This window comes from Rana temporaria, chromosome 1, assembly GCF_905171775.1.
Source record: "Rana temporaria chromosome 1, aRanTem1.1, whole genome shotgun sequence".
Lineage (NCBI taxonomy): Eukaryota > Metazoa > Chordata > Amphibia > Anura > Ranidae > Rana > Rana temporaria.
Window position 1 is genome coordinate 446,977,837 of NC_053489.1, and position 21,181 is coordinate 446,999,017.

At 42.8% G+C, this 21,181-nt stretch overlaps 1 protein-coding gene across 1 annotated transcript in view; it reads right to left on the minus strand.

Moving 5' to 3' along the window:
* The window catches only part of LOC120916246 (tyrosine-protein kinase ZAP-70), a 139,733-nt gene that overhangs the window by 19,068 nt on the left and 99,484 nt on the right, over positions 1 to 21,181 (minus strand). The window contains exons 7-9 of the mRNA XM_040327119.1: positions 16,125 to 16,173; positions 10,288 to 10,468; positions 5,675 to 5,887 (exon numbers count right to left, since the gene is read on the minus strand). Of these exons, the coding sequence (XP_040183053.1) occupies positions 5,675 to 5,887; positions 10,288 to 10,468; positions 16,125 to 16,173 (443 nt within the window). The remainder of the gene's footprint in view (positions 1 to 5,674; positions 5,888 to 10,287; positions 10,469 to 16,124; positions 16,174 to 21,181) is intronic.

The following is a 21,181-nucleotide window of genomic DNA, read 5'->3' on the forward strand; positions in this document are numbered from 1 at the left end:
TTGTGTTAGGAACTGTTAAAGACAGAATTCCTACACATGCAGGTGTGGCGTCTCACTGGATGCCTTTCCCTGCATGGCTGTTCTCCTGTTAAAGTCTCAGAGCCTGACAATTAATCTTGCAATTACCTAAGGGTGCCCTGGCCCTAACCCTCTCTCCCAAAGTTTGGTTAAGAGAAATAACATTTATTTTGCATTCAAGAAGTGTCTGGCGCCCAACGACTCTAACTACTTTGCACCCACTATGCCTCACAACCCACCATACACAGAGGGATGTCAGCTTGAAGGGGCCTGGAGTGTATTGGGCCCAGGGTACCCCTGGGATGGCTGCAGTCATTAATCCTAATAACTGCATGATACGCCAAAGAGAGGTCTGTGGGAGCAATTTGAAGGCTTGCATGGAGAGAAGTTTCAAAATTTTCTCCTCGAGAAGAAAATTCTTCGGAGCAACAGAGTCTATTAGATAACCCAGAAAAAGTATGCTCTGGGAGGGCACCAGACAAGACTTCTGTTGGTTGCCCAGTTTCTGAAAGGTCCGCAAGACCAACTGCAGATCCCGCATAAGGGACTCTTTGTCTCGGGCAAAGATCAGAAAATTGTCCAAATATGGGACGATCGATACACTTTGTATGCGAAAAAAAGGCCATGACTTCGGCCATGATCTTTGTAAAAATTCTGGGTGCTGCTGAGATACCGAAAGAAAGGGCATTGAACTGCCAATGACTCAGTCCGTTGTCCATGAGAATCGCAAATATGAGGAACCCTCGGTGGCTTTGGCAGATTGGAACATGAAGATAAGCGTCCTGAAGCTCCAGGGTAACCATGAAGACCTCTGGCCACAATAGATTCCCTACAGAATAAATGTTTTCCATCTGGAAACGTCTGTAGAGAATACATTTGTTCAGGATTCTTAAATTGATGACCATACGGAAGCCGCAGGAGACTTTTTGAACCAGAAAGACGTGGGAATAAAACCCCTGGAATTTTAGATTTTCCAGAAAAGGAGATATAACCCCCTCTGTTTCCCACATGGAAACTAGATTCAACATGGCTTGCCGTATCGCTTGGTCTCTCGGTAGATGGGTAAGAAAAAATCTCTGGGGGGGGAAGACTCTTGAATGTCAACCTGTAACCCCTTTCCAATGTCTGAAGAATAAAGGAATTGTCGGAAATCTCTGCCCATTCTTTAAAGAAATGGGACAACCTTCCCCCTACCCCTATTCTGGCATCCCTGGGGATTTTTGGAAGGGGCTGAAGAAGCAAAGAGAGTCCCCCTCTTTTGCTTATGTTTGTTAAAAGACCACTTTTTCTTCACCTGTTGCCTGTTGGTTTTAAAATGAACCTTGTTCTGGAAACCGTGAAAAGGCTTCTTATTCTGTGGCTTATTCCTTTGAGAAGAAGGGAATCGTTTACTCTTCTCAGAGGGACGAGCTAGGACCTCCACCAAGAAGGAACAGAATAAGATCTTGCCTTCAAAGGGAATGCCACAGAGTTTGTTCTTGGAGGTAAGGTCCCCCTCCCAAGATTTAAGCCAGATCGCTCGTCTGGCTGAATTAATGAGAGCAGAAGACCTAGCTTCAGCTTTCGCAGAGACTGCAGCTGCATCCGCCAAGAAGGCCACTGATTTGGCAATGAGTGGGAGAGACACCCTAATCTCCTCTTTGGGGGTGTCGGATGAAAGAAGATCATCCAGATGCTGAACCCATACGTCCAAATTCCTAGCCACACAGGTGGATGCTACAGCTGGACCCAAGGACAAAGCTGAATAATCCCAGGCCTTACGCAGCAAAGGGTCGGCCTTCCTGTCCATTTTCTCTTTAAGGACCCCGTGTCTTCAAAAGACAGGTCTGACCAATTAGATACCTGCGACATTGGGGCATCCAGCCTAGGACATTTAAAGAAAGTCTCCTCAAACTCAGATTGAAAAGGAAATGTTTGTTTGTGCCCTTTGGACTGGAACGACCTCAATTCAGGTTCCTTTCACTCTGAAAGAATCATATCCCTAAGTGACTGGTGTACCGGGAAAGTTTTTGATTTCCTCCCCTGAAGACCCCTATACATTTTATCCTGTACAGATTGGATTTGCTGTGGCATCTCAAACCCCTGTCATTAAAAGACCGGAAGGAGGCTACAACCTCCTTCATAGAGGACATTAACTCTTTCAAAGTCTCTGACCTAGCCCTAGATGGAATACAATCCTCACAAAATAGTTTTTTATATCCATCAGAAAGCCTGGCCCTACAGTTTCCACATTTCTTTTTCACCGGTCTGTCCTAGAAAAAAAGCAGAAACAAGAACCATATGCAAAGAAGGTCCATACAAAAAAAGGTCTCCTGCTGCATAATCACAGACAAGGGCTTATCTTGGAGGCAGTATGGGACGCTGGTTCAATCCGAGCGGGTGCTTCTTCCTTAGGCATGTCCTCAAGCTCCATGCGGTGAATGGAGATCAGCCGCAGAAATAGTCTGCTGTCCCAGGCAGCATGTCCTCAGTGTACTACGCCATGTTCCTTATCAACACGGCGCCGGAAAGTGCGTCACGTCACTTTCGGTTCCGGCGCCATCTTGCCGTGTCACCGGAAGCCCTCCGACGCCATCTTGGTACACTTCGGCGAAGCCGAGGAGAACAAGGCTTCCACCAGGCAGAGCTGGGGAAAAACCTGAAGGAAGTTGCCACCACTTTCACCAGGTAAGCAAGTACCTCCAAAATAGGGAACCCTTCTGGCAGAAAGTACAGGGACTAATACACCCAAGACTTGGCCACAACCAGTACTGGATGATGTCAGAGAAGGGGGGTCCGCCAACCACAGTTATCAGACCTAGGAAAAACAATTAACGTGTCGGTGCTCCTGGAGGGTCTGGAAACACAAAACAACTGAGGGTCAGAGGAAAGGGAGGGGCCTTTTAAATTATACTTGATTTGTGTTTCCTGTAGAGGGCGGAGAAAATCATCATCATAGCTGTCCTGGAAGGTGAGGGGGGAAAAATGTGTTGTTTCGCAGACAATTTTAATCTTTACACAATGACTCCCCTCATTCCAATGTTATGCTCACGGCCATAGTAATGAAAAGAAACCCGGAAGATCACATGGCGTATATCCAAAAAACAATGATTTATTAAAAACAAATTTCAGGCTCAGGGCTCGAACCTAGGATCTCTTCTGTGTTGACGTGAACACGTCCCACTGAGCTATCTGGAATGTTGGACAGTTACCTGTCTGATCTCTTGGACAATCCTGCCTGATCCATTGGACAACCCTGCCTTGTGTCTTGATTCCTATATAAGCCTTATCTCTGCACTGGCCTCTTTGCCAGGTTATTGTTCTTTCTCAGCCAGTGCCTTGCTCTTGTCTGCCCTGCTGTCGTCCATATTTTGCTACCACTCGTTATCGACCCTTGGCTTGTTCCTCAACTACTCTTCTGCCTGATTCCAACTTGCAACTACTCGTTACCAACCTTTTGGATTGTTTACTGACCACTTAATCCTTATCCGCTACTGGACCCCAGCTTGGTCACCTCCTGGTGGGGCCATCCTGAGGACTGCGACCTGGTACTAACAGGCAGCTAAATCTCCACCATCAGGAGCTCTGGTGAATACCGGTTAGTACCTAAACTCCGCACCTCAGGTTAACCTGCGTCATCTGCCAGGGTGACTGCCTGTGTACCTATCCTGCTGGTCGGTGGTAGTCCTGCAACTGCTATAGCAACTGGTCTTTGTGCCTGACACCTGATCATGACAACAAACTGATAATACTCACAAACATTATCATCTTATGTGCATATGTATAGGGAATCCAAGCCTGGGGCTGGCGCAAACCACTCCTGGGATTCAGGTGCATGATGACGTCACATATGTCAGCTCTGCCCTACACTTTCATCACAACTGACATCATCTGGGGCATGGGACCGACATTCAGCCATCATGCAATATATATAGACTGCAAACAGGAGGTAACTGGAAATGAGGGAGGACCGTGATGGATCCAAGCCTCAATTTGAAATCTATAGGAACTCCAAGCCTCTATTTGATGTTGAGGCAAACATATGAACACCACAAAAGAGGAAGGGTGGATCCAAGCCTCTCATTCACATCAGACCCAGTGTCAGCTTACATGTGGGACCAAGTGACTAGGAACGCACCGTCAAGGTTGTGGACCCAATGGTTGACTGCTGAGGGTCAATGGTTATAAAAAGTAGCTACACAGGGTTGCAGCCACAGTCCTGGATAGGGAGATAGAGCATAATATTCCCCAGGGCACAGAGTCTAAGAGCCAGCAGGTTTTCACCAGGGCCTCTGATGGTGAGGATGAACTTGGTTGCTTCTGACTCCAGGTTGCGGCCCACAGGGTCCCCCAGCTCACGCTCATGGCTGGTTCTGGTGGATGGAGAGGAAACAGCAGTCCAGGGCAGCAAGGAATAGTCAGGAAGACAAACCAAAGGTCGGGGCAACAAGCAGACAGGGATGGTCAGAAGAACAAGCCAAAGGTCGGGGCAACAAGCAGACAGGGATGGTCAGAAGAACAAACCAAAGGTCAGGGCAACAAGCAGACAGCAATTGTCAGGAGAACAAGCCAAAGTCGGTACACAGGAATCAAATGTAGAGCAAACAGCAAGAATCACCCAGAGAAGCCTTCACAGAACTTTTGCTCGGGCAAAGCTGGCTTGCAGTGCGTGCGATAAAATAGTATTTCCTGTTAGAGGCTGGGGTGGAGCCAAGCTGAGAGAAGATGACACACATGTGTGAGAGCACGGTCCCTAAAGCTGATACACAGATTAGAGAGGAGTGCAGACAGTCAGGGCATGAAACATTACTGCAGATTCTAAATCTAAATCTGAAATAAAAATTAAGAACAGGTTTCTTCGTAGTTGTTACAAAATATATAACAACTAATATCCACTGGAAAACCATTCAAAATTAGAAAAATAGAAGCCTGGTGAACCTAAGTGTGGAAGGGATGATCCCTGATCATCCCTGTATATGTAAACATTATCACTCTAAAATTAAGAATACAAATATGGAACCATCTGAATATATAAGGGAAACTCAACATGATGTCTAAGAAACTCAAGGTAAGTCCAAAGATATGCATAGCACAGAACAGAACATTGAATGTCCACCAAGAAAACAACCAGAATATTCTGTAAAATGGTTGTTCTCACTTCCTGTTTTGGCTATGGGGCAGGAAGTGAAGGGAAATCTCCTTAATGGGACACAGACGGCAAATATTTACCATACAGGGTAATAACCTTCCCTTACTCTATCCAAAATCAAAAAAGTTTTACCTTTAGTTCTATTTTAACGAAATGTGTGCTCCATGTTTAACAATTACCAAGCTGCAATCAATGGAGGCTGATTTTATCCTGTTATAGGAACTTAAAAAGAACAGTTGCTGTATGTAGCATTTCTGGAATTTGATAATGCTTATATGACAGATAGGTGTCACCCCATTAATTTCTGTGTTAAACAGAGGAAAGACACACTGAACTTTTTTGATTAAAAATTTGGCAACATTCCAATTGTTTGGCTTAAGATGTCACATAAGCTTAGCATATGAACAAGGGGAAAACACTTCACTAATTGTAGCCAAGTCAGTGTTTTGCCAAACCACTACATTTATGTCACATTACCTTGAATTATGATTTGAGCATTTCTTTAGCTAATCTTAAATGTTTACTTACTTCTTAGATGGCAGAAACTTGTTGAGGGGTCCAGCTGATGCAATTTCCATAACCAACATAAGGCACTCTGCCTCGCACAAGCCAATCATTCTGACTATGTATGGATTGTCCAGTTGGTGCATAATTTCTGCTTCCTTCATCATTTCATCTCTTATTGCCTTCTCACTATCACTCTGTAGCTTCAGCATCTTTATAGCCACATCAATTTGACGCCTAAAAAACAAACCATTACCTTTGTTTAAAAAAAGGTAAATATTGCGCTTATCTAAAAAACAAAAAGTGAGTAAAGCTGCTACACAACAATGTGACAAAAATTTCAAAAAAGATAAAAATAAAAATGTAGCGCTGGTGGTTAAGGAGAAACTTCAGTATCTCACTAAGTAAATATAGTCACTGGGTGTGAGACAGTGAAAAATATAAACAAGAAACCAAAAAATGAATAAAAATAAATGTGCTAATGAGTCCTCATGTAAAAAGAAAAGAAGGAATGACAATGTATGTCCATCAACATGGCGTGTAGGTAAACTGTGAAGGAAATAAACATGTAGCCACGTGATGGATGATGTCCTGGATAGGAGGAACAAACCAGAGCTCACAGGGTATCCACTCTGTTTCCAACGAGTGTTGAGACGATTGGGAATGAGAGGAATCCCTGGAAGGGTTACTAAAGCACGATGGGACAACTCCAAAAAACACTTATGCCGCGTACACACGATCGGTTTGTCTGATGAGAACGGTCTGATGGATCGTTTCCATCAGACCAAACCGATCGTGTGTGGGCCCTATTGGTTATTTATACATCGGTTAAAAAAAATAGAACTTGTTTTAAAATTATCTGATGGATACCTAACCGATTGTCTGTAGGCACCTCCATCGGTTAAAAATCCACGCATTCTCAGACTAAATTAGGGGATGGGAGCACTCGTTCTGGTAAAACTAGCGTTTGTTATGGAGATAGCACATTCATCACGCTGTAACAGACAGAAAAGCGCGAATCGTCTTTTACTAACACAAAATCAGCTAAAGCAGCCCCAAGGGTGGCGCCATTGGATTTGAACTTCCTCTTTATAGTTCCGTTGTACGTGGTTTACGTGACCACGTTCTGACACGATCGTTTTTTTATCTGATGGTGTGTAGGCACGACTGACCATCAGTCAGCTTCATCGGATAACAGATGGAAAAATACATCAGACCGTTTTCATCGGATTGACCGATCGTGTGTACAGGGCATTAGTTCAGTTCCACTTGGACAGAGTTCCAGCAAACTCAAAGATGAGCAGCTCTCATTCCCAATCGTCTCAAAACTCATTGGAAACAGGGTGGATACCCTGTGAGCTTTGGTTCGTTCCTCCTATACAGGACATCATCCATCCAGGGTCTTCAGCCGAGCACTGTCGGGTCCTAACGGCCAAGTCTGTGGTCCTAACTACTCAGAGCCGTCAGACAAGCCGAGTCGATTGGATTTCCCATGCCTACATGATCTGCTGTCGCTGACAGGTAGATCCACTGGTGCTGTCAAGCATACTCCATCTATTTCATTCAGACGGAAGAAATTTTCTCCATGATGATCTATGTGGCTACACGTTTATTACCTTCACGGTTTACCTACACGCCATACTGATGGACATACATAACCTCTGTTGCAACAGAGTTTCCAAAAAAAGACACATTGCATACATTTTTCTGACAGTAAAGAGCAGTTTGTTTCTGTGTGTGTCAGGAAACACAGTGATGAAAAATGACTGCGCATGTGACAATATCACAACAAAACCAATTGAGCAAAAAACATACATAATAAAAAATTGCAGCAGTAAGTAAATTAAGTTCAAAATAAATCACTAAAAAATAATCCATATAGTGCTTGAACACTAAAGTGCATAATGACAGATGAAAAGAAAGTCTATTGAAGTAATATCCCAAAAAATCGATTGTTTAGATGAATATCCACCTAGTGCACCTCCGCCGTCATAATATGTCTGAACTAACCTTTTTTCAAAATAAAGGTTTTTACGGTTTTACACTATGTGGACCCCCTTTTTCTTCCTTATTGGTCATGTCTGATGAACACCAGGGGTTTGTTTGGCCAGCCATGTTACCTTCTTTTCAGGTCTAACCACTGAGGAATTCGTCTTGAGTGCTGGATCAATTTTTAAATGCTTGTCTAAACTCATATAACGTGGAGTCTAAAGATCTGGTAAGCTCATATCCTGTTTATTATCACGATTGAGGTGCACCAAGTGGATCTTCATCTAAACAATCACATGGACTTTCTTTTCATCTGTCACTATGCACTTTAGTGTTCAAGCACTATATGGACTATTTTTTAATGATTTACAGTACTTTGAACTTTATTTATTTAGCACTGCAATTATTATTATGTGAACCTAGCTTCAGTGAGACACAATAATAGATTGTAAATTAATAGATTTCTACTGACATATGTTGTCTTCATGCTGTTCAAATTTGTTACACATTTAATTCAATATGTCGACTTTCAAAGAGGGCAAATTTAATGCGTTTTATTGTATGTTGTGTATAGCATTTTCTGATTTGAGACAGCATCTCTCATCCATGGGCATCCGCTGAATTTTTTTTTGGGGGGGGCGCTTCGGCAGCATTTAACCCTTTCTTTGACCGCTAGTGGGGGTTAAAAGTGCACCCCCCCCCATGTTAAAATGTAAAAACACCTGACTGCGGCCCCTGCATCTTTCAATATCTATTTGTCACTATTGTGTACCCCCTCTCCACAACTGCACCTCTGGACCCCTTTACATTACACAGCACCCCACAGCTCTGGACCCTTTTACATTACACAAAACCCCCGGTACCTCTAGACCCCTTTACATTACACAGCACCCCACAGCTCTGGACCCTTTTACATTATACAACCCCCTGCACCTCCTAGACTCCTTTACATTACACAACCCCCTGCACCTCTGGACGCCTTTACATTACACAGCATCCTGAAGCCTTTGGGTTCACACTGGTTGGTGTCCTGGAGTTTGTCGCAGTGCTGGGGTATATGCAGTTTTTCTGCATTTTATTCCCATTTTTAGCTGCAGTACCACAGACGTCTATTAGCTTGTGTAATTTTACTGTGTTTTGTGAAAGCGCACCAAATATTCAGTATAGAGAAGATTTGCTGCACTTTCAGAAAATGTTGCAAAAATGTGTAATCTAATAGAAGTCTGTGGGACTGTAGTGAAAATGGAGGTAAATGCAGGAAAACTGTGTATACACCAGAACTGCAACTGAATCACAGTGCATCAGTGTGGTCCCACTTGAGTCCTGGTTCACATATATGCGATGCAGGAATCAGTGCAACTCCAGTGCGGATTCCTGCATTGCATGTTGCTTGTCGGACGTTCACGCTGCCCTTTGCAAACTATTACGGGTGTCAATGTAAAATTAATGACTGAATGGCTGAATTCGCATTGCACAGACATCCCATGTGATTTAGACAGCAATGCGTTGTGAATCACATGCAATGTCTATGATCACACACTAGTGAAACCTGGCTAAAGGAACATGATGACGCCAACTATCAGCATAGAGTTAATAAAAGACTCTGCTGGAGGACAACAGAGGAAAGAGGGGGACTCGGGAGTGAAAGATTTGGGAGAGAGAGAGAGGGCAGATTACTCAGTGACAATGCTGATAACTTATTTGATGTTCCCAGGATGCTCACAGTCTCCCACTAGTAGTTCAGTCGGTGGCTCAGCTGTCGGCTACTTGTTTAAATGTTCCCGCCCACACATTCCTTTCAGACACAGCACACGTCCAGAGTCCAGATGTGTCCAGCACAGAGCATGAATGATGGTACACAGGAACAGAGGGGGAGGGAGGAGCAGAGCCGATGCATCCTCTTCCATTTCTGTGGGGGGGGGTGTACTCACTGGGGCGTTGAGAGTGAGACACACAGCATTGTGACAATGTCTCAGTCCACCTGAGCTCTCCCTGCGCTGTCAGCAGGTCACATCGCGGCTGCACTACCAATCCCGTCCGGCTTTCTCACTGTTTCACACAGAGGAGGCTGGGGGAGCCGCCTGAGACCCCCCCAATGTGTGACACCCGGGGGGGGGGCGGTGGAGAGCAGCCCCAACCCCCCGGGCTAGCAGGCAGCAGCAGAAAAAAGTACACGGCAGCCATTGCAACACAGGGGGACAAGTCAAGTGTCTTCTCTCATGATTCCAGGGGGGGGGCACTCGCCCTCCCTTGCCCTATGGAGCGGACGCCAATGCTCTCATCCATCTCATTTTATTGAATTAAAGCACTAGCATTTATTACAGAAATAGACCCATTCTTTCACACAGTGGGGTTCATTTACTAAAACTAGGGAGTGCAAAATCTGATGTAGCTTTGCATGGTAGCTAAGCAGCTTCTAACTTTAGCTTGTTCAAATAAGCTTTGACAAAAAAAAACAAAAAAACTTCAAGGTGATTGTTTTTTCATGCAGAGCTGTATCAGATTTTGCTCTCTCTAGTTATAGTAAATCAAACCCTCTGTGGAGATTGTCCTTTTCAGTTGCCATGCAGGTTGCATTATAACACAGCTGTAGGTCTGCAAATATTTTACTAACGGGGCTTTGACTGTTTCAAACAGAACTAATTTACCTTTTCATCTTGTAGACTCCTTTCTTAACACAGCCAAAATTTCCAGCACCCAGATCAACTTCATCTATGAGAAGCATATCTCTCTTGAGGAAGACTTTACGGTCTTTTATTTCCTCTGGATCACTGTATGGGCTGTCATAAACACTGGTGTCCATGGGCAAAACTCGTGGCTTTTCTCCAGCTGCAAAGAAAAATTTAGCAAGAACTTATCTCTGACATAAATTGATGATTGAAAATTGATTGACTATTATTATATTATTTATGGCACATTCCTACAGTTGTCACATATGTGAGACTTGTGTAATTGATATTAGGAACTTCCATAAACTTGGAAAAAATGTGTAACTTTGGGTCCACCTTTTCCTTCTATCCCCACTTCAACATGGCGCAGCGCATTTACCCAAAGTTAGATGAACACAGCATATGACTGAATATGGTACATCTGTGGCACCATTTAACCACTTGCCGACTGACTAACGCCGATATACCTCAGCAGAATGGCACGGCTGCACAAAGCAATGTATAATGTACCTGTGACCGTACCCGCGATGACCTGGTGCCCGCGATTATGTCACGGAGATGCAGAACAGGGAGATGCCTATGAAAACAAGTGTAAACAAGGCATTTCCCTGTTCTGCCTAGTGACAGGACAGTGATCTACTGCTTCCTGCCCAGCCCCCCACAGTTAGAATCACTCCCTAGGATACACTTAACTCCTACATCGCCCCCTAGTGTTTAAGCCCTTCCCTGCCAGTGTCATTTACACAGTAATCAGTGCATTTTTAAATCAAAGGTGATAATTTACTTGCACCTAATGGAAGTTGGGGACACAGGTTTTATTTAGTTCAAGGGTACTCATTTTCAAGGAAAGCTGAATTCTCTGAGGCATAAAGAGCCATGGAAGGTCTTACTGAAGCCATTTAGGTTAATGACACAGAAGTGACATAGAAGATAACAGGTGGACAGGCAATGCTGTATCTTGGCCTAGGCCAACAAGGCCCAGACCTAAGGCAGCACTTTGCAGGGGGGCAGCATCAGGGGCGGACTGACAGTTCATGGGGCCCCCGGGCAAAAGGAGATCATGGGGCCCCCTGTGTCTCCGCCCATGTGTCCCCGCCCACGTTAAAGCTACATTCACACAAAGTCCCACCTACATATTGCACTGCCCACATTGCAGGCGTTCAAAGAATTTCTCTACACACTGTTCAAAATAAATGTTTATTATAGGAATTAAAACATTCTTCCCACTGATGATCACCAATGTAAGGAACATTCTTCCCACTGATCACCAATGTAAGGGACATTCTTCCCACTGATCACCAATGTAAGGAACATTCTTCCCACTGGCCACCAATGTAAGCAACATTCTTCCCACTGATCACCAATGTAGGGACATTCTTCCCACTGATCACCAATGTAAGGGACATTCTTCCCACTGATCACCAATGTAAGGGAGATTCTTCCCACTGATCACCAATGTAAGGGACATTCTTCCTACTGATCACCAATGTAAGGAACATTCTTCTCACTGATCACCAATGTAAGGAGCATTCTTCTCACTGATCACCAATGTAATGAACATTCTTCTCACTGATCACCAATGTAAGGGACATCCTTCCAACTGACCACCAATGTAAGGGACATTCTTCTCACTGATCACCAATGTAAGGGACATTCTTCTCACTGATCACCAATGTAAGGGACATTCTTCTCACTGATCACCAATGTAAGGGACATTCTTCCCACCGATCACCAATGTAAGGGACATTCTTCTCACCGATCACCAATGTAAGGGACATTCTTCTCACCGATCACCAATGTAAGGAGCATTCTTCCCACTGATCAGCAATGTAAGGAACATTCTTCCCACTGATCACCAATGTAAGGAACATTCTTCCCACTGATCACCAATGTAAGGGACATTCTTCCCACTGATCACCAATGTAAGGGACATTCTTCCCACTGATCACCAATGTAAGGAACATTCTTCTCACTGATCACCAATGTAAGGAACATTCTTCCCACTGATCACCAATGTAAGGAACATTCTTCCCACTGATCACCAATGTAAGGAACATTCTTCCCACTGATCACCAATGTAAGGAACATTCTTCTCACTGACCACCAATGTAAGGGACATTCTTCTCACTGATCACCAATGTAAGGGACATTCTTCCCACTGATCACCAATGTAAGGAACATTCTTCCCACTGATCACCAATGTAATGGACATTCTTCTCACTGATCACCAATGTAAGGGACATTCTTCCCACTGATCACCAATGTAAGGGACATTCTTCCCACTGATCACCAATGTAAGGGGCATTCTTCCCACTGATCACCAATGTAAGGAACATTCTTCCCACTGATCAGCAATGTAAGGAACATTCTTCCCACTGATCACCAATGTAAGGAACATTCTTCCCACTGATCACCAATGTAAGGAGCATTCTTCCCACTGATCACCAATGTAAGGAACATTCTTCTCACTGATCACCAATGTAAGGGACATTCTTCCCACTGATCACCAATGTAAGGGACATTCTTCCCACTGATCACCAATGTAAGGAACATTCTTCTCACTGACCACCAATGTAAGGGACATTCTTCTCACTGATCACCAATGTAAGGGACATTCTTCCCACTGATCACCAATGTAAGGGACATTCTTCCCACTGATCACCAATGTAAGGGACATTCTTCCCACTGATCACCAATGTAAGGGACATTCTTCTCACTGATCACCAATGTAAGGAACATTCTTCCCACTGATCACCAATGTAAGGAACATTCTTCTCACTGACCACCAACGAAAGGAATATATATAGGGAATAACACTCACTTAGGCTGGATTCACACCTTTGGCATTTTTAGTGCTTTTTGCATTTTGCAGATTTGCACTACAGAACGTGTTCCATAGGAAACCATGTTAAATGGATTGTTGTGCAAATCTGCAAAATGCACAAAAAATGCCATAGGTGTGAATCAGCTTTAGTCCAGGTTCGCACTGACAGCGGGAATGAAATTGTGCGAGACAGTTCAGCTAAACTCCCATGATTTCATACCCGCATATCATTGCGAATTTGGCGGGTGATTTCAGAGACATCTGTGAGGGTTGCAGCACAGATGTCTATGGAAATTGCACCAAGAAGTCGCCAAAAGTTGTACAGAAACTACTTTTGGGAATCGGCGCCACAAATGGGGCATCGCACCGATTTGGTTAGTGCCATTGCCATGCGATTTGACATGTCAAATCGCATGGTAAATTGCTTCAATGTGAACCAGGTCTAAGTGCTATTCCCTATATATAACACTGATATCTACACACTGAGTGGCATTCAGTGTACCAGATATCAGTGTGCAGGGGCGGATTGACCAGTCAGTCGGTAACTGCCCGTGGGCACCGTGGTGGCAGGGCCCGGGCCGGCTCAGTCCGCCACTGGAGGTGCCCGCAACAGTGGCAGCTTATCATACACAATAAAAAAAAACTGAGTCTGTACCCCCGAGAAAGCAGTGCCTTGAACCATTAAATCCCACTAGCTAGGTTGATGTGGCTGTTGTATATGAGGGGGTCGGGAGGTATGAGCTGGCCGGTGTCCTGACGATATGGTTCCTCTATCTGATAGTTTCCGACCTCAACTGTGCATGCTCAGTCAGAGTCTACGGAAATCTCTGAGGCTGAACAGCTGTTTGTCCGCTGTAAATGGAGCATGCGCAATGCGCTCGCTCCCGACCCGATGCTTGGGGCTGGTTATACACGGCTCCTCCACTCGATGGCCAGTGCTTTTGTCAAAGGGGTGGATGTCATATTGAGAATATCAACAAACTGGGGGTGTGTGTAACCAGCACCAAGCATTGGGTCGGGAGCGAGCGCAGTGTTCATTGCATATGCTCTGTTTACAGCTAACAAACAGCTCTTCTGGCTTGGAGATTTTCATAGCCTCCGACTGCGCAAGTGCAGCGCCTGCGCAGTCGAGGTCGGAACCTATCCGATAGGGGAACTATCTCAACAAGACACCGGGATGGATGGCTCAACATGTGCACTAGTGAATAGCCCCTGACATGACCTGCTACCTGGTAAATAAGCACAGACACAGCACAGGACAAGAAGGTAAAGAAACAATCAGCATGGGCATGGCTCTTATTACACAGATTAGACACTGTCACGGTAACTGCAATCACAGGGCTTTCATTACTTATCACACTGACCTGCTAATCTGCACACAACACAAGGCAGGTCATTGTGAATGCCATTCGTTCCTGTGTCTGTGCAATTCAGTTTGCTCTGCCTCTCCAGTCCAGCAGCAGCAGCTCCTTCACATGCAGTCCTCCGAGGCAGTGACTTATGGCCCCGCCCCCTCAGCTGAAGCACAGGGGAGAGAGGTGGGGAGAGAGGTGGCCGGAGCGCCTGTCATAGTGTCACTGTACATCCCCACACGCACGGCTCACGGCTCTGATGAGCCATCCATCCTGGGAAGCTCATAACTCCCGAGCGAGCCTCTTATACAAGGCATCTCGGGGGTACAGAGTACAGACTACGTTTTTTTTAATAGTGTAGAAGCTGACGCTGCTGCGGGCACCTCCAGGGACGGACTGAGCCAGCCCGGGCCCCCCCACCACGGGGCCCTCGGGCAATGACCGAATGACCGAATGGTCAGTCCGCCCCTGGGCAGCATGAAAGGAGTCTCCGCTGGCTTGCCCTACACTTTTAGTGTAGAGCCAGTCTTATGAGGTGTCTAGCGCCCCCATAAAGCGGTCGCACGGCTGCCGGTATGATAGGGATGGTGCAAACACAAGGGACACTGACATGGTCACCTATACCTGGCAGGTAGGTAGTAGGACTCTCCTGCAATCCGTTGCTTGTATCAGTTGTACATATTAAGGAATCTTTATTTTTCTCATCAGCAATCAACTGAAATAAATTGACAGATGGATTTATTTGTTCCTGCCCCCAATCCTTCCTTTGCTCACTGCCTGGTGTTCATACCTTCATCACTGTGCTATATGTTTTCTGCTGCACCACTGGCATGGTTATATCCTCTTAGTCCTCCATAAATTTAGCAGAAATGTGTGCTTAAAGTAGAACTATATGCCATAGTTGCTTTTCCCATTTTGGATAGAGTAAGGGATGGTTATAGCCCCTGTTCATTTTTTTTTTTTGCCATCCGTTCATTTCCTGCCCTATAGCCAAACAGGAAGTGAGAGGAACCCCCCCCCCCAAAAAAACTAGTGTCCCCACTGGAAAGTTTCAGGACAGGTCCTAAACAGGAAGGGGTGTGACATTGACAGGAAGGGCTGGATCATATTTAAATTAGGGGTTGCACGAGTTTAGTCAGGCCTAGGGCAGCACAAAACCTAAATACACCACCATGGACAGGTATCTGACACATCTGGAAATGTCTACAAATAAATACTCTTTGGCTGTTGTAGCTCTGATTTTTGGAGTCACAGGCTGTAGATTAGATAAATAATTTTTTTTATTTTTTATGGGATGCTTTTGATTAAAAAAAAAATTGGAGTCTCTTCTTCATATGCTCCAATGCTCCCACTGCAGAGTCTCCTGCAGCAGTAAATTGCTGAAGTTTGTTTTACATTGTTATATTAATCTGATTACTCAGTGCTCAGTAGAAATATGTTATCTTTTTCTTAATATTGAGCATCAAAATATTCAGCCATTAAATGTATTTTGACATTTGAAGCAGTTTCATGCTTTATGTGTTGTGTACCTATTATAATGTACATGTAACCAAATATTCTAGTTACTTACATTTCTGAAGCTACAGGATAGAGTGAAAATATTGCAAAATACCAGCATTTCAATTTCACTGTGTTCTTACCAAAAAAAGGTTCAGGAGTGTAGCCGTCAAAATTAGCTGCTGATGGTCTCTGGGAAAAACAAGGCAAGATATTAGAAGACCAAATCATTTTTCAATTCTAAGCTTAGTTGATTACTAAAACAATTACTGTAGCTTTTTATATTTTTTGTAAACCTCTAGTTTAAATACTTTCAGTTACTGATGCAAATGGGTTGATTTTTCTAAAGGCAAATAGGATTTTCACTTTGGAAGGAAAATTTCACTTTGCAAGACATTTTTCCAATAGCTTAGTGGTAAAGGTGAAGCTCTGCTGACTTCCTTCATCCAATCATATGTCAGCAAAAACGCACTTTTTTTATTATTATTTTCCTTACATGTGACTGGGTATTCTTTGCAAGGTGAATTTTCACCACATTCACTATAACTACAACAAACCATTAGAAAAAAAATCTTTGTATATATATATATATATATATATATATATATATATATATATATATATATATATATATATATATATATATATATATATATATTAGAGGGGAAAATAATTACTGTATTTGCTGGCGTATAAGACTAACTTTTACACTTAAAAAAACTGGCAAAAAAGCAGGGGTCTTCTTATACACCAGGTCAGCGCCTGCTGGATGTGCGGTAATACTGTAAATACCGCTTAGCCAATCCCAGTGAGCGATGTATTCAAATGAATACAGAGCCTGCTCGGATTGGAGTAACAACCTCTGCCAATCCAAGCAGGTTACATACAGTAGCCTGCTCTGATTGGCTTTGAGAGTCAAAAAAGGCATGGGCTGATGATGTTACAGCCTCTGCCAATCCAAGCAGGCTACATACAGTAGCCTGCTCTGATTGGCTTTGAGAGTCAGACAGGCGTGGGCTGATGATGTTACAGCCTCTCCCAATCCAAGCAGGCTTTGTATTCATTAATAGAATACATTGCTCTTCGTGATTGGGTACAGGCAAAAAATATAAAAAATATAAAAAAAATGTAAAATTAGGGGGTCGTCTTACACGCCCAGTCACCTTATACACCGGCAAATATGGTATTTGTTTGCCCACTTACAAAGAAATGAATGGGTCTATAATTGTTATCATAGGCGTATTTTAAATGATAGAGACAGAATATCTACCAAATATCCAGAAATAAAAACACGCTACAAATGTTATAAATTGAGTTGCAGTTCAGTGCGTAAAATAAGTATTTGATCCCCTACCAACCAACAATAATTCTGGCTCCCACAGACTGGCTACAGTATGTGCTCATGGTACACAGATCAGTCCTGTCAATTTAAGAAGGTGCTCCTAACACCAACTCGTTATGTGTATAAAAGACACCTGTCCACAGAATCTTTTTCTTCCACTTAAACCTCACCATCATAGGCAAGACTAAAGCGCTGTCAAAAGAACATCAGGTACAAGATTGTAGACCTGCACAAGGCTGGAATGGGCTACAAGACCATCAGCAAAAAGCTTGATGAGGAGACAACTGTTGGAGCGATTATTCGCAAATGGAAGCAATACAAAATAAAGTGAGGGATCAGCCCACAACTACACGGGAGGAGCTTGTGAATGATCTCAAGGCAGTAGGGACAACAGTCACTAAACAAGCCATTGGTAACACTATACACCACTATGGATTGAAGGTCCTCCTCCTCAAGAAGGCACATGTACATCTGAAGTTTGCCAATGAATATCTAAATCAGAGGTCAGCAACCTTTTTCCACTTAAGGGCCGGATTAAATGTATGTGAATGCATGGGGGGGGGGGGGTCACATTCACCTGCTAATAAATGAAGATAATAATCCTTGCCAACAAGGGTTTCTCCACCAAGTACTAAGTCATGTTTTGCTTGGGAATCACATACGTATTTTACTTACTAAACTACAACTCAATTTATAACATGTGTATCATGTGTTTTTTCAGGATTTTTTGGTTGATATTCCGTCTCTATCATTTAAAATACACCTATAATAAAAAAGATAGACCTTAAATTTTTTTGTAAGTGGGCACACTTGCAAAATCTGCAGAGGATCAAATAATTATTTTCCCCACTGTATAATAGCCCCCATAGTAGTTTTCAATTTATTTTTATTGGTCTATTCTTAAATACAAAAATTTTGCAATTAAACAAGATTCTATCACATTACATATCTATTCCTATTCATTATTCAATGTACAGAATCTAATCAGTATCTATAAACCACATTATCAAAATTATTTTTTACAACATGTACATTACAATATGTACCTTCGTATATTCTATTATCTTCTATTCCCATTCATCCTATCACACATTCATACATCTTCAACCTAGCATACACAAAAAAAAAACCCTCTATTCTCTCCCTTTCTTTATATTCAATTGTATGTTCCCTTTACAATGACCCTTCAAGTTCTTCCTATTTTTCCATTTATAAATATTCTTTCATTCTATTTGAGCGCCGAAATTCATCCCATTTTTGCCATAATTCTGGCATTTGACTATTTATATATCCTTCTTCTCTTATCTGTCTTTTAATACATTGTATTTAGGCATGTGCAAAAGGGAAAATTTCGTTTTGTTTCGTTTCGTTTTAATTTGTTATTTAATTAATTTCGTTAAGTTAGGTTCGTTACATGTGTTAAATTCGTTTTCGGAACTCGTTCGTTTTCGACCGAATTTCAAAAAATCCGGTCGAATTCGAAAATTCTCTCTTCGAATATAATTTCGAAATTCGATCGGAATTAAAAAAAAAAAAAAAAAATTTGAATTCCAAATCGAAAACCCGCGGACGAAATTCGATCGGAATTCCAAAAAAAAAAATATTTTTTTCGAATTCCAAATCGAAAACCCAAGGACGAAATTCGATCAGAATTCGAAAAAAAAAAAAAATCGAATTCCGATCGAATTTCGTCCGCGGGTTTTCGATTCGGAATCGAAAACGTTCGTACGGATTCGGTAAATTCATTAATATTGCAATTCGGGAATTCGTATGCATCCGAATGTCCGAATAATGAAAAATTTGTCCGAATTTCGATTCGGAACGAAACGAAATGCACATGCCTAATTGTATTTCCTTCACTACACATATCCAGTCTGTTATGTTTGGGCTTTTATTTTCTCTCCAAATGCGAGCTATTATTGTTCTAGCTGCTGATGTCATGTGATGGAAAATATCCTTCTTAATACTCTTTATTGATTCTGGCATCAGGGATAACAATGAGATATCTATATTTTGATTCCTCTCTATCCCCGACACTTTTTCATATATCTCATATATTGTTTTCCAGAATTTTCTCACCATATGACAATCATACCAAATGTGGTCCATAGTCCCCCTATCCGCCTTACATCTCCAACAGATATCTGTTTGTCCACTATTTTTTTTTTAAACGCTACAGGGCTCCAATACCATCTATGGGTCCTCATAGTAGGCAATGCACACTACTTATGAACTGCCTGGGCGCATTCATACAGTAAAAAAAAACATACATAATCCAGATCTGTTGGAGGCACTCACAGATCTTGAAACAGGAGCTATTGCAAATTGGCAATGTCTATTGTAATGGCCAGTATGCTGTTGAAGCGTCAATGCAGTAAATATTGCCGATTTGCACTAACTCCTGTTTCAAGACCTGTGAGTGTCTCCAACACATCAAAGGCAAGGTGTTTGAGGGATGCTATTGTTTACTAAAGCTGGAGAGTGCAAAATCTGGTGCATCTCTGCATAGAAATCAATCAGCTTCCAGTTTTTTTTTTTGCTAAAGCTTAATTGAACAAGCGGAAGTTAGAAGCTGGTTGGCTACCATGCACATCTGCACCAAATTCTGAGTGCTCCAGTTTTAGTAAATCTTTCCCCATGTGTGTGTGGGAAACTAAGGTGGAATCTGGTTTGGGTTTTCCAGGCCACCTTGGCAGTGTGGTATCCGAACCAGGTTTTGCTTCTCACTTGTGACCAGCAGCAGGTTGGATAAATAAGTAAGTGCTGGAGCAAGGATCTGGACTCCAGTTACCTGACAGAGAGCTACATGGGGAAATCGCTCTGTAAAGGCCGGTACACATGATCTGGTTTTCCGACAGGAATTGTGTGATAGCAGGCTGTTGTTGGAAAATCCAACCATTTGTATGCTCCATCGGACAATTGTTGTCGGATTTTCCACCAACAAATGTTGGATAGCATGCTTAAAATTTTCCGACAACAAATGTGAGTTGTTGGATTATCCGATCGTGTGTACACAAGTCCTTCGGACAAAACTCCAAAGTACAAACACGCATGCTCAGGAGCAATGCTAGCCATAACAAGACATTAGCAGAAGTTGCCCAAAGAGTGGCGCTAAAGAGCTGAAAAAACACATTATTTTGTGTTTGTTGGCTGACAATTCTTTGTCGTTTTATGCAATACAAGTTCACGGCCAATGCCCTTCGGACAAAAGTCCTACGCTTTGTCCACAGAAAATCCGATCGTGTGTACCAGGCTTTAAAGAAAGAAAAGGTTTGAAAAAGGCTTCCTTTTCTTTTGGTGACTGGGAAAGCCCTTAACCTGTCAGAGAGGAATCAAAACTGTTTAGCTAGTGCTTGCATGGCAAGTCAGAATTTTAACAAAGGACTTGCTGTTTGGACTGATTTTCCCCCGGGAAAGGAGATCCCCAATTGAGCTAACCTCCAACAATATATTATGCCAATATAAATACAGCAGAAGCTTTGTAAGACATCATTATTATACTAAATCTGTTACATAGCTTCTGCTACTGTTAAATCTCATTATTTATCTTTTTTGTATGGGCTGACCCCATTGTTCTCCAATCCAGAATTTCAGCCAGCTTTAGCAACCACAAAATACTTGTAATGGAACATATTGGAGAACGCAAGGGTCGCCCAGATCCTAGTGGATGTGAAATTGCCAAAAATACAAGATCTGGGACCGGAACATAAACATAAATGGCTACAATACCAAAAACTAAATTTGAACAAATATTAACAGATGAACAAAAGCCAATCAAAATGTTATCGAATATATATGCCCTATTACTCCCTCCAGGATCCATTAGAGAGTTAACAGGAATGAAAAACTAAGAAAAGG